Below are 17,511 nucleotides of genomic sequence, written 5' to 3' on the forward strand. Positions count from 1 at the left end.
GTCAAGAGGCTGCCTCCCTTGAACATGGGATATAAAACTGTTCTAAAAGAAGCTTGGAGCAACACTGGATCTCTTCTTGATCTTCTGTCCTAATGTTATACGAAGACACAACAACAAGGCACCAACTTGGAAACAGAGAGATTCCAATGGCAGTGTCTTGATTTTCAACTGTCCAGGCTCTAGAAGTGTACAAAACAAATTCCTGGATTACATGGTTACCAACTTCCCAGGCATTTTGTTGTATAGAAGCAAAGAGGGACTAAGATAATGCTTCAAGTACTTACCATTTTAGCTTTTTTTTTGTTTTTTTTTTTTTCTTCATGAAGTCCACTTTTTAAATATATTTTTTGGGTAGGTTGAATAAGTCATGGCAATAAACTGATAAACATACTGGCTGCTTCAAAAACATGTAAGACATGAGAAAAAATAATGTTATTCTAAAAGTCTCATTCTTGTTTATTCTGGAATGAATATAGATTGTAGTGTATAACACTTTTCTATGATTATTTTGAACACTGAGGAAGTCATGACTCAGTTGATGTTATAGATGACAGTTGCTTGGCTGTTTATCGATTGTATCTCCAATATCCTGTCTGGTCTACAACAATTACATAAAATCAGAACATGGGCATAACGTGAAAATTATTTTGCTAACATGCCCTTGTTCACAACTTCTTGAATTTGTTAAAAAGCCTAGAAATCAAGATCAATGCTTAGTGATGAAGATAATTGAAAGGCAGAGGCTATAGCTGTGGTTTATCCAGTTAAGCTGCCACTGACAACACAGGCATCTGATACGAGCCCAGTTCAAGTCCTGGATAATCCACTTCTTTTTTTTTTTTTTTTTAAAGATTTATTTTTATTATTTTTTCATTGGAAAGGCAGATATACAGAGAGGAGAGACAGAGAGGAAGATCTTCCATCCGATGATTCACTCCCCAAGTGAGCGCAACGGGCCGATACTATGCCGATCCAAAGCCAGGAGCCTCTTCCAGGTCTCCCACGCGGGTGCAGGTTCCCAAAGCTTTGGGCAGTCCTCGACTGCTTTCCCAGGCCACAGGCAGGGAGCTGGAAGGGAAGCGGGGCTGCCGGGATTAGAACCGGCGCCCATATGGGATCCCGGGTGTGCTAGGCGAGGACCTTTAACCACTTGCGCCACCGCGCCGGGCCCGATAATCCACTTCTGATCCAACTTCCTGCTAATGCAACTGGGAAAGCAGCAGAAGATGACACAAGATGCCACAGGTGAGAGACCTGAAAGCTGTGTCTCCTGATCCACCCTGGCCAGTGGAGACTTCTGGGGAACAAATCAGTATTTATTCTCTGGCTTTGTCTCTTTCTCTCTCTCTCGCTCTTTCTCTGTAACCCCATGTATCACATAAATAAGTTATTTTTTTAAGCAATGAGGGATAAAATAAAAAGTAATTCTCAATGAGAACAAAGCAATTTAAGAACCCTGCAATGACTACAAAATAATTTCCATATCATGTATAACGTAATAAGACAAAATGAAGAAAAAAAGAAGGAAACAGCTTTTTGCTTTCACTTTCTCTTACTTTTTGGGAACCACAACAAAAACAACAACAAATGTTCTATAAGGAGTCTGAACCAGAATCCTGAATTTATTCCTAACTATTATCATGGAAAATATTAATGCTAATTCTTATCTTCACTAGTCAATTTTCCCTCTGTGATTAAAAATTTTTAATTGCTTTGAAATTATTATTATGAGAAGTAACACTCATTAAAATATCAGTGCGCTTTGAAAGCAATAAAGTTATAAATACAGATGGCACACTGACATAAGGAAGCAGGCACAGTTGTTTGAACCCAGGTCCACGATTCTTGTAACTTCTGCAACCATTCAGACCTTCCTGAATTTCAGGTTTCTCATCTCTAAATGAGAAGAGAAATTCATCCGAATCTAGAACTCTTTCCAAATCTAGATTCTGCCCTAATTTCTACATTCCTGATTAGCTTCATCTGAGCATATTTCCCTCCAGAACGTATCGATCAGTCTGAACTACGGGATCTGAAGATATTGGAGTATATATCAGACTTTACAAGTTGGTGGTCATTAAAGCAAAGATTACATCCTATATGAAAAGTGTAAGTACAGTAAAAATGATTGAAGTAATTTTTTCTTATGTAGAGACTATTGCTTCCTTCCCTCAAAAAATGTTTACTGTTAGAAACTGTTGTTTGAAGAAACATTTTTCTGGGTCAGTCAATCATGGTGGTAAAGAATTTCGTCACATAAATGTCAAGTTTCAGGGGTGAATGCTCTTTTCAAAAACGCTTTCATCAGCAGCCTCATCTACTAAGCGGGCAGAGAGAAGATGCCAGTGTCAGAAGACTGGGTGTGGCCAGGAGCAAACAGACAACTGTAGCTCTGGTTCCAGCACCTGCAGGCATTTTGGGAAAGGCTAGGTTAAACTGTGTGCACACTTGAATTTATACTACCAGCCTCTTGATTTTGAGGAAAAAAGAGAAGAACAAGAATATTCTGAACGTATAAAAATGCCACAGCGGGTATTTCCACACTTATTTTATTTAACAGCTTCCAATGGCTGAAAGAGATTTCAATATTAGTCATTGTTTATCAGCAAATGTGCCTAAAAATGATTTTAAAGATCTTTTTTAAGGAAGCAGATGCTCTTGAAGGTTGAAAAGTTTTCTCAGGATGACAAGGAACCTGGTTAAATCGATGTGTGTACAAGTGAGTCATGTTTAACAGCGAGAATTGCAAAATAAAAAGATCATTCTCATTGTCTAATGGAAAGTCATGAGTTTTGATGAAATGAATTATACAAAACATCATTTATAGTTTTTGTATTTGTCTTTGGGACATAAAGGCAATAGAAAAAAAAACATAAGTTAGGGTGGCACACTCAGGCACATGCATACAAATGTGTATACAAATACACACAGATCTCTTCTCTGCCTCATTGTAATTCCTTTCTGAGATTAGCAAATACCATCCTGTGGAAGCAATGTAAGACTCCCCTCCCAGATGTCAGCTAGGGAGCACATCTATCAGTGTTTGTAATGAAATATTTAGACCCTCAATAGTGACATAATGAAGGAACTGCTGAGAAGAAAATGTTCATTCAAAGTAGAAAAACTACCAGTTAAAAATCACAATACATTAAAAAATATTTTCAAGGATAATTTCCATTTACCTGATAGATGTTTTCCCATAAAAATTTATAAAATATTTTAAAAGAGAATTTTACGTAACAATTTTACACAGAGCATTATGTAAGCTGATTTAGTTTCTTCAGTTTTATATTAAAGGGTTTGGACTAGCAGATACGAAATGTTTTAGTTCTGATATTCTGATTTGTCAACACAAGATTTAAAATGTGTACCAATGCCTCATTCAAATGATAAGTGGCTTAAGTGATAAGTATAACACTTAGAATTTACAGATAAGAAAGGCAAATTCCAGGGAAGGAAGGGGATTACCCAAGAGTATCCCTTAATTCACATAACAACCTCATCTCTTTTAAATCTTCTGGTCATCACATATTTTCCCTTGCTTTATTTATTAAACAACTAGAGTTCTACTTTCCACTCCTTGAAATTTTGCGTTAGAATCATGCGACAGAGCGATAATTCAGAAACTCTCAGTATTCTGATTTGTAGGTAAAGGTGAGAAGCACGGATTCTACACAGCTCTGGGGTGCAGGAGTACAGTGGTGGAGAGTCCCACAGCACCACTGTAGGCAGCGGTGTTTTCTTAACTGGTGCATGTTCATATGACCCCAGGAATCACCTTCTTGCATTTCCTTCCCTGTAGTTATAAAGCATTTTATCAGAGTGATAACATTTGATTTCTAGATTATGTTTATTTGATAGGGCTATTGTGGAAAAGAATATTTCTGAAGGAAACAAGAATTAGAAAAGTGGATCTATAGCCCTTACTTACCATCCAATCCAAACTCACATTCTAGAAGGTTATTTCAGCTTCACTCCTGAAACTCCCTTTATGGTAAAGCATGAATCTGATCATCACCATGCTGCAGTCAGGGGCCTTTTAAGGCAGCTTGCTGTTTTACAATTATTTACTTTACCTTACGGAATGGTATAGGATGAATGGAGTGAATTTCTCCACATCATCAGAATAAAGAGATGGCTTTATGAATACCTTTGGGATAGGGAAAATTAAACATTTCCTGGCAGTAAAACAAAAACTTAGAATAAGTATTTAAGTAATAGTAAAACAATTAATTCTCTATAGAACAGTGGACAGTAAAGTTGCTTCTAAACTCTTCCAAGTAAAATTCATCATTCCTATTTAAATCAGTTCTTAACATGGACCTTAAATGTTCACTGTATGCAAATTGCATAAAATGCCCAAATGTGTGTTTCGGTTCCTTAAGCTGCAAATGATGCCAAACGTTAGTTTAAGGCGCTTTTTTTTTTTTGTAGCACACTATAAGCATATTACAGTTCGACTCTCAGTGAAATTATTCCTGCATTTCCTTATTAATAAAACAGTGAATTATTAGTCTTTTATTTTCTAATTTCAGCTGATAGTTTAAAATGGAAAACTGAACTCATCTCGAATCATGTATGACTCTAGATAAAGTAGAAAAACTGAAAGCTTCCGACAATTTTAACAAAAATGAAAATTCAGCATATTTTAATGTTTTTCACATTTAGCTGATGTTTGTCACTGGAGTTGACAAAGTAAATTATTTCAGCATGTCACTTATAAGCCGGTCTCATAAAACTGGCTCTGGAGATCACTACACTGTCAGAGCCCAGCTGGATTACTGAAAGTTACATCAAAGCTTTCATGAACATTTTATGCTTATTTCAGAAGGCAGATTTGTTACAGTTTGTGGCATTTTTGCCTGAAAGAATAAAAAAGGAGATCAAGAGAGTTAGTTTATTCTTACATGGATTAAACAACTATGAGTCATATTAAGAAAACTACCAGTGTTAGATGTGTTTAGAATGCTTGTTTATCAATGAAGTGGGGGGCCATGGAAGTGATTAATTAATATATGTATCTCAAATGACCTCAGTGGATACCTATGAAAAGATCTACAAAATATAAACTGTACTGTATATTTTCAAAACTTTTAAATAAACACAAAGAATATATAAGTATACATGTTATAATTTCAAAGTAAACACTAGCACATATATGTTTCTTACCTAAACACACACTAGGATATTTCCTATGTCAACACATGCACCTACAAAGAGCCATGCACATAACCTTGCTTTCTGCCACTTGCAAGAAAGTTAGAATATACAATATTGTACACATTGTTTCAACTGAAATTCATATTCGGAAATTAATGAGGGTGACATTAAACAAATTCTGGTCTAAGAAATCAAAACACGGGAAAATAACTGTTCCAAAGATTAAAAACACTGAAGACTGATGCAAAGTTAAGGTTTAAGTTGTTTTCTCCAGTGACCTTGAAAGATACAGAATCAAGTAAGACTGGCTGCAAGCACACAGATTGTTCTGTTAAGCCACTGGGACGACAGCTTTTGTAATCTAGCAATCCAGGCCAGAGACTTAGACCATCTTTGCCTCAGATCCAGGAGAAATGGGGTAGTTGTTGGCAGTTCTCCTTAGGGCAGGGGGTGCTGACGGTGATCTGGATGCCCACCTGGATGGGAGGCGGCGATTTGCTGGTCTAGCAGGTCGGGAAAATCCTTTTGCGAAGGAGGATTTCACTGCCAAGGATTCCTAGGACACAAAGGAAGACCTCATCTCACCATACAGGTACTGACACCAGACTGCACAGATCCTGGATCCCAACCAAGGGATTAATGTGGCCAATTAGGAAGAAAGAGAATGCACTGAAAACTAAAGAAAATAGTTCTCTAAAATTTGCGATCTTGAACATTTTCATCAAAACAATTCAATCTTACTGTGAAATACAGCACTTGGGAGTCTTGTAGATCTCACTCACATAGACAGATTTCAACACACTTGGTGTCTTTGTAGAATTAAGTATGAGTTGAGGATCCAGAAGTTCAAATTCAATGACAGATATGAATTACAGATGTTTCTTAGTAGGAAACTACAATATTTCACATTAATTAAAAAATCATTGGTTGACTACCCAAATAGCCATCTGCTGCTACTTTTCCCATGCATGTAGCAAGGACATTAGTTTAGAAGTAGAACAATAGGGATAGGAACCCTTGTATTCCATATGGGGAAATGGTATTATAAATATTGGCTTAACTCTCCATGCCACTATGCCAGCCCAAATATGAAAAGAAAAATGATTTATAAAAGAAACTGCTGCTAATCTATGTCATATTAACACTTCTTAGGCAAAATCAATAAAAATCCTGTATTTTCTCTTCATTTTTAAACTATACCTCTGTCAGTGTTTCTCAGTTGGTTAAACGTGATCATTAATTTATTCTCAACTGGTTGAAAGTGATTGCATTTTTTTTTTTAACTTGAAAGTTACAGGACGAGCTTGTGATCTTTAGTAGAAGGCTCCCCTTCCAGATCCTCAATCAATACAAAACACAAGACATTTAGGAGTATTCTATGTTCGTTATTGAGACTTTTGATTGGTTATTATATACATGTTTATATTTTCCTTCTCTGTTTATAAGCTCAACTAGAAAACAGAAAAATACAAAAGCAGGATACAAAATATAAAAGCAATACTTTATGGAAATCGGCAAGGTTTCTAATGAAATGGAATGAAGCCACTAAATTTTGCAGGATTTGAAAGCACATAAAAATAATTTCTGATACCAGAAAGAGGCCACCATGATAGGTTCAAACCATTCAGCATACACACAGTATTATGTAAAACTAGAATTTCAGAAGGATTGGGTAACAGTTATGACTTATCACTTTGTACCTACATGTAAGTTGCTCTTAAAATTAGGTGCATCGAAAGGAATTTTTGAATAGTTCTTAAAATGTGAATATAAATTTCTTTAATTTCTTTTTCTCCCATAGTAAAGAGAGAATATGTTTTATATACAAATAAAAATGATAATAGTTCATTTAAATATCCCATCCTTCTTTGGTAATTTCTATGTTAAGGATATATACAAATTAGAATGACCTAGCTTCTATAAAATACAGCATCTTCTAACCCACAGATATAACTCTAAAGAGTACTGATTTAAGCGATATTTAGCCATGTTTAAATACATATGACTAATCTGATAGGAATATGAATCAGAGGCTGAGAGTGGCTGAACTAATCATACTAAGCAATTGAGATTTGTCTTTAAAGAAATCTTCTAAACGTTAAAATTGCATAAATTAATAAATACACAATTTGATTAAAAAATACTTCATCTTGGTGTTGATGTGGTGGTGTAATAGGCTAATTATCCACTTGCAATGCAGCATCCCATACGAGTACTTGTTCGAATCCAGGCTGCCCCATTTCCTATCCAGCTCTCTGTTAAGGGCCTTAGAAGGCAGCACAGGATGGCCCAAGTCCTTGGGCCTCTGCACTCACGCTGGAGAAGCAGAAGAAGCTGCTGGCTCCCAGTTTCACACCAGCCCAGCTCTGGCTGTTGGCTGCCATTTGGGGCGTGAACCAGTGGTTAGAAGATCTCTCTCTCTCTCCCTCCTTCTCTGTAACTCTGCCTTTCAAGTACAACAAATAAACCTTCTTTTTTTAAATTGATCTTGAGGATCATAGATTCACCCAGAATCTATTTGTTATTTCATTTCAGATTTTTCAAAAAGTTATAAGATAGTATATCCAATCTTAAAAGATTACACCTTAAAGTCCCTGTTCAATTACAGTTACTGCAAAGCATTAAGATGTACAGAAGATGCCATACCCATGCCTATATTCTGTTTAAATGAATGGGCAAATTAATTCAACTCAGAGTCATTGCTAACTACAGTTACAGTTCCACCGAGATATAATATTTACGTTCTCACCTCTATTATCTTTTTCCGATCTACTCCTTGCTTCACTTGCTGTAGCTCCCACACAGATGTTTTTTGCTGAAAGTCTTCTTCCGTTGGGAGCATTTCTGAATGTTGACTTAACACCACGCCACTATTGACACTGGAATTATATTTGGTCCGTTGATCTCGGAAGCATGTCGAATTTGGCAAGACAGACTCTGTTGATGTCTCATAGGTTTTCAGCAGCTTTTCCACAACACCATAATTTGACTTGGGATCAGCTGACCTTGGTCGGCCAGACAAATTACTTGGTCTCCAGTCATGCTCGTAGAGCATATTCCGATAACTGCTAGGGCCTGTGGGTCCTGGCATCTGTCTGACAAGACCAGCTGTGGGTTTCTTGGACGGATTATCAGGCAAATTTCCTGTGGGCACAGGCATGTGGATGCTGGTTTTCACACTACTGGAAATACTGTCAGTTTTTGGTATGTTACCTGTATGTGTGGTTAAGGTGTCACAAGGCTTAAGATCCTCATGTGATTCTGAGTGGTTTTGGCTTTGCTGTATTGCATAACAATTTCTATCTGTTCTAAATACAGTTCTGTTAAATTCATCAATCTTTGCTGCCAGCTTTTCATTCCTGGTAGTCCTTTCAAAGCCACAACTGAAGCTTCTAAGTGGGCCACTGCTCTGTGTCATGGAGGAGCTACCGTCATTCCTTACATGAGGATCAGCATGAGGTTGAACAGGGTGAGCAGGGATCATGGTTTCATATTTTGACTTATTGGTGGCAGAGCAGGTTTTCGGAAGCCATGGAATAGAAGGGCTCTTTTTGGCACCTTTCCCAGTGTCACATGACCACACATGAAGTCCAACATCATCTTTATATGGAGGCTTGCCATCCATTTTCACCTCTGGTTCCAAAGAGGAAAATTTACCATCTTTCAAATCCTTCCCTTCATCTGGACACAATGTAGGCATCTTGTGCTGTCCTAAAAGGAAATGAGGATCCTCATGGGCCACCCAGTTGTTGTGACCAAAAAAGTCCTTGAAACTTTCATAGGTTTTTTCAGAACTTGAGATGGGAAAATTTCGAGAAGTGCTTCTTGGAGGAGGGACTGGTGGGGCGTCATTTCTTTGCAGGTCAGTCCCACTTCTGTTCATAGGATTGCTTTGCAGCAGTTTTATAAAGCTCAGATTCCGCCTGTTTTTCTCTTTTTCTTTTAATATATTGACTGGAAGGATGTACTTTCCATTGTTGGCCATGTGGTCCCCAGAAGGCATATTAACTACAGTTGGCATTTCCTGGAGAAAAGAGTCTGACTTCATCCTAAAGAATTTTAAAACATGGTAGATTAGTGAAACATGGCTGACTTTATATATGGTAAACTTATGGATGAAATTATGGTGTAAGCAATCATTTTCTGATAAAGCAGTCACATATTCTTCAAATAGAATTTTTTATAAATACACATCTAACTTAAAACTTCAGGTCCGTTTTAAATTTTTTTAAAAGATTCATTTATTTTTATTGGAAAGGCAGATATATAGAGAGGAGGAGAGACAGAGAGAAAGACCCTCTGTCTGATGATTCACTCCCCAAGTGACTGCAATGGCTGGTGCTGAGCTCATCCGAAGCCAGGAGCTCCTCTGGGTCTCCCACGCGGGTGCAGGGTCCCAAGGTTTTGGGCTGTCCTCAACTGCTCTCCCAGGCCACAAGCAGGGAGCTGGATGGGAAGCAGGGCTGGCGGAATTAGAACCGGCACCCATATGGGATCCTGGCGCTTTCGAGGAGAGGACCTTAGCCGCCAGACCACAGCACTGGGATCCCTTTCTAAATTCTTAAACTTTTTATTTATGTGAGAGACAGAGGGAAGGAGAGGACAGAGACAAACTTTTAAACATTTTCTACTTGTCCACTTCCCAGATTTCCACATTAGCCAGGGAGAATCACAAGGAAACTTGAAGCACAGAGCTTAGGCCAGGACTCTACCATGAGTAGCAGAGAAGAAGCTACTTGACACATTATCTGCTGCCTCCCAGGATGCCCAGGGGCAGGAAGCTGGACTGGGAGACAGCTGAGATTTGAACCTAGGCCTCATATGGATTTTATGTATCCAAGCAGTATCTTCAACATTATAGCAAATGCCTGCCCCTCGAGTCTTTTTTTCTTGGAGCATAAAGTCTATCACCCAATCTCAAGTCGAAGCTGTATATATCAGACACACGCTAACTTTTTGAAGCTTGCTTCTCATTTTCTCTATTAACCTAAAACTTAACCTGTACTCCAGTTCAACTAATTAGTCTGTTGGTTTCTGCTATTGGCATTCCCAGCTCTGCTGCTTTCCTCTTGCCATAATCTTACTTCTGTCTACTAAGTTTGTATTCACTGTGCAGTGTGGGTTCCAGTTACTCTTGAATTTGAAATGACATTGTGAAATGGTAAAAAATCAGAGTAAAAGTGCAATGGGTTATGAATAATTTTAAATGGAAGGTGTCAATTTAATTTAAAAGAAAAGCAAATGTGGGAGAATTAGTTGAGTGAAGGACCTTTTAAAAAAGTAAAAAAAAAAAAGGTATTATAAAGGTATTATCACTCAAGGAAAAACTAGTGTTTTGTTATGGATGAGTTATAATGCAGACTAGAAAGGAAAAGGAAGAATGATAACCATTACGTTATAGTAAATGGTAATATATTTGAATTACATCTGAAGATTTTGAACTTATTCTAAGGGTCATGCGTGACAATAAGAGCTTTATACCAGATGTGATTTGGAAAAGAAAATCTGCATGTCTTGAGTGAACTATTTAAGTGAAATCTTAAATATCACAGGAATGTGAATTCAGAAATCAATCCTATGCCAAACAGAAAGCACAATGATATTTACTCAACTTATTAAATATTATGAGACAACTTGCTCTAAAGTATACATACTTACCCTTTAGCAGACAAGAGTAGAGAACAGCTCAATAGGCCAGCTCAGGGGAAAATCATGCATAAATTGGCTAAGAACATTTACGGCAAGTTAGAATGAAAATTCCCTCTGAGTTTCTTTGGAGTTAAAAGTAAACAAAAGAACACGTTGTTGTGTTTGCCACCCCAGAGGAGGCGCTGACCTCACGTTAATCCCTCTTTATTGGCAAGAATCCTAAATATACTTATCAGTTTGGCTAAAGCATTTTCAATATTATATATTATTTTTTAAACGAAACAACATTTCTTATGGCATGTGTATCTTGGATATATTTACAAATTATTCAGAAAATTATGTATGCCTCTGTTTTGTGGAGAAGTAAATCATTCAGCCACGAAGTATCTCAAAAGATTATAAGTATATAATTAAAACACTAGAAATAAATGTGACATTATTTAACTGGATTAGTGTACTTTATGCTTTTCCATCTCCACCTGAAAAAAAATCCCACATAGAATAGGATATTTGTTGATTTATTATGGAAGGTCTACTTCAACAAAAACAGTGAAGTCAAATACTAAGAGTCAAATTACTCTTATACAAATAGTCAAATTACTAAGAGTTGAAAATGTGCTTTAAGAATTAGTGAACAGATTTTCTATCTTCCATTGAAGATAATAAATTTTAATAACTCGTGAACTAACAAAATGCTAAGAGAATATGATTTCGATTTGTGAAATAAAAATAACTTTTAAAAAAAAATCCAGCATAAGATAATTATAACTTCACCAGCTTACCGTCTGTGGTTAGACTGCTTTCGAATTTCCTCCTGAAAGCTGCATAATTCTTCACTAACTTTGGCAAGTTCTTCAAGAGCCTTTAGGCACATAAGCAAGAGCATGTTAGCACTTTGAAATGTAAACGTTTCTTTAGAATCCTTTATAGGTTAGTTACATCCATACTTACTAAGCTGAGGGCACCACAGCAGCTTCTGCTCTCCTTCTCAGAAGCCCCCACATCAGGCCCGGCCTCACATTCCTTTTGGTTGTCTGTGGCCACAGGATCCACAAAGCCTACATTGGAGATTTTGGCTGTTCTTTGTTGCTTGCATGATTGATTTTCTGTAGTGAGTGAACTCTGCTCTGTGTCATGTTCTTTTTCCAGACCGTGCCTGTGATTCGTCTCTGAAAGTTCAATTTTTCCCAAATTGGGATAATTTGAAGCAGGATCTACCATTTTGTCTGAAAGGGTCTTCTCATGATCAAAATCAGTGATCTTAGCACGTTCAATCATGTTGATTTTCCTCCGAAGTTTTACTTCTTGACAAAGCTGTGTGGAAATCAAATTAAAGCTTTTTCTGAAGTTTCCTTGGTCAGTATTTTGATACGAAGCAAATCATTTAGTGTTCTCTTTGCACATATTACTATATACTACCCTGGATATATTTATTCATGTTTGAAGTTCTGTATAATACATCTATGCTTGAGCAATTGCAATGAAGCATAAAATGTATTGTTATTAAGTATCTCACATATACCAAGTTCAATTGTACTGGCTACTAACAAACTGCTTGTTCAAAAACAAAATAAACCTGTATTTCTGGACAGAAGAGCTTTGTTTCAAGATGCTCTAATTGCTTTTGGGGAGGAGAAAAAAATTAACTGGCATAAAAGGCATGTATTTAAAATCTGTGATTTAGTGGTATGTCAATATTCAACTGTGTAAGTACTCAGCAATCTCATTCAATGATTCAATTCATTCTGTCTCCTCATGGACATTTGTCAATGGATGACTTCTTGGTTGGTCAATTATCTTCTTTAGGGCTGGATAGTACTACTATTTTTTTAATTCCAAACTTATACATAAAATTAATAAACTTATCATTCAGTTTAAAACAAGTGTGACATGACAACACCTTATGTAATAAAGGGAATTCTAATCTGCTCATCTATTTGTTTATGTGGACTGCAGTCTAATCTGGATTATTCCAAGTTTCAAAGGACCCACAAATGTGCATTGTGGTTTTATAATGAAAATGCAAGGACTGTGGATGGTAGGTGAACAGAGAAATCACAAGCATCTCAATATTTGATGGTTAATCCTTTTACTAAATGGCATTATCATGCAAAATCACTGAAGATATCTATGGGCATGTGGAACATACAGTTCTGTGGCTTATTGACAGGCATCAGATATGGTATATGGAACTAGGTCATAGTTGTTAAGACAAAGTTTATACGCATATGGCATAATCCAGTTTCTGCAAGTGTATATTACTGAATGTATATATGTTATATATATATAGAGAGAGAGAGAGAGAGAGTTGAAAAGAGGAGCATATTTCTGGTATTAAGGAGTTGGGAAATATCATGTATAGGCATTCTCACGAAGCACAAATGTTCCCTGTCACATGGTTGTAAGCCACAGACTGCAAAACATAGAAAGTACCACAGCTGCCTTCTAAGATGAATTAAAAATAATGCAGCCCTCTGTCTCCCTGATGCATAAACGGACAGTATTATACTCAGCTCTAATCCCACTTTACAATGAGCTGACATCTGCTAATTGAGGCTGATATTAATTACATATGAATCTAGAGAATTATCAAAATAATTCCTGACTTTCACCCATTGGTTCATTCCCCAGATGGCCATAACATTTAGGATTGTTCAATATGGAAGCCAGGAACCTTGAGTTACATTTTGGCTTTCCTCATGAGTGACAAGTGCCTGCTTTCTCAGGCACATTAATAGCTATTTTTCTTTTAGCATTCCAATTTGTATTTTGCTCACAACTAATTAATAAGAAAAATATTTACACTGAAATATATAAAGCACTGATTTGGTTTTCTGCGAACAAAGGCAAGGAGTCTATTAAAATAATCACTCAGCAATATGCATAAAGTCATGTAAACTGATACTATGGTTGTTTCTAGAGTAAAGCAAGGTAAGTATAAACAATTTCCAGTTTGAGCAAGCTTGAATATTCACCAATGCATTCTCAGTAAGCTCGGGGACATATAACAGGAATAAAAGGCCTATTTAGGGTCACATGTCATTTTCCGTAACCCCTTTCTGAAAGTGTACTAACAAATACTCTACACCTTGCCAAAAGAAGTATCATGTGCACTCCCATTTCAATTTGATATTTGATAATCCAGTTGATTACAATGGTTAATCTAACATGTAATTTTCTTTAGTAAATATTAATCATAGTAATCTCTGGAAAAACTGAAATACTAGTGCTTAATTATGATTCTGCTAATATGTCCCACAATCAAACTATAGATTCATTTTTAGTCCCAAGGCTGTGATGCCAGAAAATAATAAGTGAATACATTTTGGAGTAACATTTTAAAATCTTAATTTTCTTTCAAGACTGTAAAGTAAGCATAGTCCCTGAGACATCACTGAGTAAGAAAATGCTATTTTTCTTTAGCAAATGTCACTGAAACACACATCTCTTGGTGGAGAGGGATAAGAAAAAGATTTTCCACTACAAATTAAAATATCTATGTAATGTGCATTCTGAACTGGGAATTTACAATATAGTCAGAACAAACGAACGTGTACCTCTTCTATCTTTTTCTGCATGATCTTCCATTGACTTTCCCATTCTTTTCTTTCATTGTCAAACTGGTCCAGCAATTCCATCTTTTCCTTGTGCCAGTTGGTCTCTGTGTTCTCCCACTGCTTATGTAGGTCCATGGCAACTGTGTGAGTGTCAGTGAAAAAGGGTTTCTGCTCGTCTCTGCCTTCTCTGAACTGTTTCTTGGAAGCTTGGAGCTGTTTTTATCTGAAGGAGTCTCACTTGCTGTTAAAATAAAGCCTAGTATAAACATAATGAAAGAGAGTGTTCCAAATCCATGTGCTTTCTTGGAAGCGTATTTTATAATTTTGTCCAGAGCCATTCACATAAACAGACCTAAGGAAAATTAGACTCAAAACAAGAGGTGACATTACGCTAAAGGAAAATAAATCAACCTAGTCAATAAAGCAATATGTACATTCTGAAGTCTCCTTTTCTCACTATCTAAGGCCAGGCAGCAAAAATTATTGTGCACAAGATGTTAAATGCCTAGGTGTGATATAAATATTTCTTTTATTAACCCGCATATCTAATAATAGAATTTCTCATGAGTACCTAAGAAGAGACAAATGAAGCTCAACTGTATGGCCACATCCACAACCTACAGAAAATTTTGATGAAGACATTTACTTGTTCTAATGAAACTTAACTGGATATTTTTGTGAGTTAAAGTCTTGTGCCACTGCTAGACTAGAGTCTCAATTCTGTCTGCACTCAGGGACCAAATCCATGGTACCTGTGATTACTGCATCAACTAAAACCCCAGGAGCAAGTGCTAATTTTGCATTCACAGAAGATGGTGGTGTATTTTCTATCCAAGATATAGGGTAAATGTTGAAGTCCAGTTTTATTTTTGTCTAGGACTATTCCAAATAGACAAATCAGAAATGTAGGCCATTTTGAACGTATTTTTGAGCTGCAATCTGACAATTAAGTTATAGCAGGTTGATAAGAATAAAAACGTCAACTCTGAACATGGGATTCTGCTTTCAAAATATGCTTAATAATACTGGTATTTTCAATTTTATTCTTCTTTTCAACTATTTGCTATAGAAATTTTGATATTTCTGTGGTGCTAACAGTTTTCTCACTAATTTGGTCAAGAAAAATGAGTCAGTTTTAAGCTACCAATGGTGCTATCTTGTCTCATTTTACCACTAACCATGCACTGTTTCTAACCTGATTTTTCCATCCCCTCTGTCACTCCTTTCTCTTGCTACCCTCCTACATACAAGCTAGGACCTAAAAATACTTACCATAGCAAATACCCACTTGCCCCCAAATAAATGCCAGTGGAGACATCTGTACAGAATATAGTTTGCCTTCATTTACTTTAGTTAATCTTTTATTTATCTTGATTACCTGGTAATCTTATTGGTTCACCTACCAGTTACTCACAGAAAATGTACACAGTGCTTATTTTGAGGTTGGTTGACCACTCTATGTAATTAGCTGTGAGCTGAAGTTCCCTCGAGACTAGTATTTACTGGAACTTCTCAGGAAGAATGGAGTGATTTGAGCTATTCAGCAACCACCACAGACTTACCAAAAGAAGCTCTAAACACGGAGTGGACTAATGTCAAGCTACCTGGGAAGGAGAGACTATGCTAGTTCATGTTTGATCCCAACTATCATTAAACAGCAGAAATATCCAGAAATCACCATAGGTTTTTTTTTTTTTCTCCCTATAATTATATAGCAAACAGTTCCAGTTATTCTTTCTATTCTTAACTTATTTTCAAACATTTCCACTCTCACCAGGGTTTTTTAAAAGTCATATTTTTGCCTCCCAAAGATCATCAAGGAATACATTAAATCAGTCTTGGGCCCAGTAACGAGTGACTGTCCTGAACCAGTGTGAATCCTGTATTTATTTGCAATGAACAAAATGCATTTCTTTTTATAGAGCCAGTCTATCTAGGGATCACCACTTCCCAGCACAAGAATTAATCCAAGTGCCAGGAAGTGTCATGGATATGGTTTTAAACCTCAACAAGAAAATTTCTGTAGAGTATTGACCATACCAATTTTATATGATTTAAACCTAGCATTTTTGTCATCTATGTCTTATCATAAACCTAAATATCAAGCATAATATGGCTGAATATATTGCTTCTTCCTTTAAAAGCAGAGAGTGATGGCATGGAGTAGTTTCAGTGGTTAAGTGACGTGGAGAGAGAGAATGCTTAAGCACTGTGTCAACACTGGTTAGGCTCACAATGAATGCATCACAGATAACTTTTTCTTTTCTTTCTTTTTTTTGTCTTTCCTTCTGCTCCTTCCTTTTCATCATCTATCACTCTCCCCATGTCTGTAATAAAACGAATCATTTTTATTTCATTTAAGTAATAAATTGGTAGAAGTGCGACTGCTCAAATAAACTCACACTGTCCATGATTTTCCCTTGTGGTCAGTACTTTTTAACTGTGTTAAGGATAGCATGTCAAGTTAAATAATCAGTACTTATTGTTTGTTAGCATTTGAGTACATTTAGCATGAAATTGCTTTTGTTATAAACCTAATATAAATATTTAAGCAAATCAAATTCATCTGATAAGTTTGTAGGGACAGAACATTCTTGTCATGAGAAGCTATGGGTCAAAGGGGGTTAGCAGATTTAAAGACTCAAGTTTCACTGCTCTGGCCTTCAAATATCAAAGTTTTCTTTGTCCTAGTTGCCTCTGTTTTCCTCCCACAGATTTTGGCATCTGTGTGGGAGAGAAGGAAGGATCCCTGCTGTCTGTATTCCCCCCCTCATATCTCCTTGGCTCTCAGTTTCATTTCACTTCTTCCAGAATCTCATTCAGAATAAAAGTTCATTAGAGCAAATGTGAAAGGTCAGAGTATGCTGTATGACTTAGTCACACACACACGTTTTCCTGAACAACTAAGCCACCATTACATAATCCCTTTTAACCTACTTCCCTTCTTGGAGTGTACAAGCCGGAATTGTTAAAAAGTTGTATTAATGTGATGATGGGAGGCAAATGCTTCTGATAACCTTCCAGCTCTATCAATGAGAAAAACTTAGGGGAGTAACACAGGGGTCTTGCAATAAGTACGTTTGATCCCCCCCAAAGTGGTCTGACTTTGCAGCTTGCTCACAGCAACCCTTTTTTATCCAAGGGG

At 36.7% G+C, this 17,511-nt stretch overlaps 1 protein-coding gene across 1 annotated transcript; it reads right to left on the reverse strand.

Moving 5' to 3' along the window:
• Window positions 1–5,124: 5,124 nt before the first annotated feature.
• On the reverse strand, window positions 5,125–14,540 carry KIAA0408 (KIAA0408 ortholog). Its single transcript, XM_040965480.1, has 5 exons — window positions 14,367–14,540; window positions 11,761–12,123; window positions 11,592–11,671; window positions 7,910–9,209; window positions 5,125–5,716 (listed from the first exon to the last, which is right to left on the reverse strand). The coding sequence occupies exons 1-5, from the start codon at window positions 14,499–14,501 to the stop codon at window positions 5,543–5,545; spliced, it is 2,052 nt and encodes a 683-aa protein (XP_040821414.1). The 5' UTR covers window positions 14,502–14,540; the 3' UTR covers window positions 5,125–5,542.
• Window positions 14,541–17,511: the final 2,971 nt, after the last annotated feature.

Source organism: Ochotona curzoniae, unplaced genomic scaffold (assembly GCF_017591425.1).
Source record: "Ochotona curzoniae isolate NIBS_2020 unplaced genomic scaffold, NIBS_Ocur_1.0 scaffold_3890, whole genome shotgun sequence".
In the NCBI taxonomy this organism is placed as follows: domain Eukaryota; kingdom Metazoa; phylum Chordata; class Mammalia; order Lagomorpha; family Ochotonidae; genus Ochotona; species Ochotona curzoniae.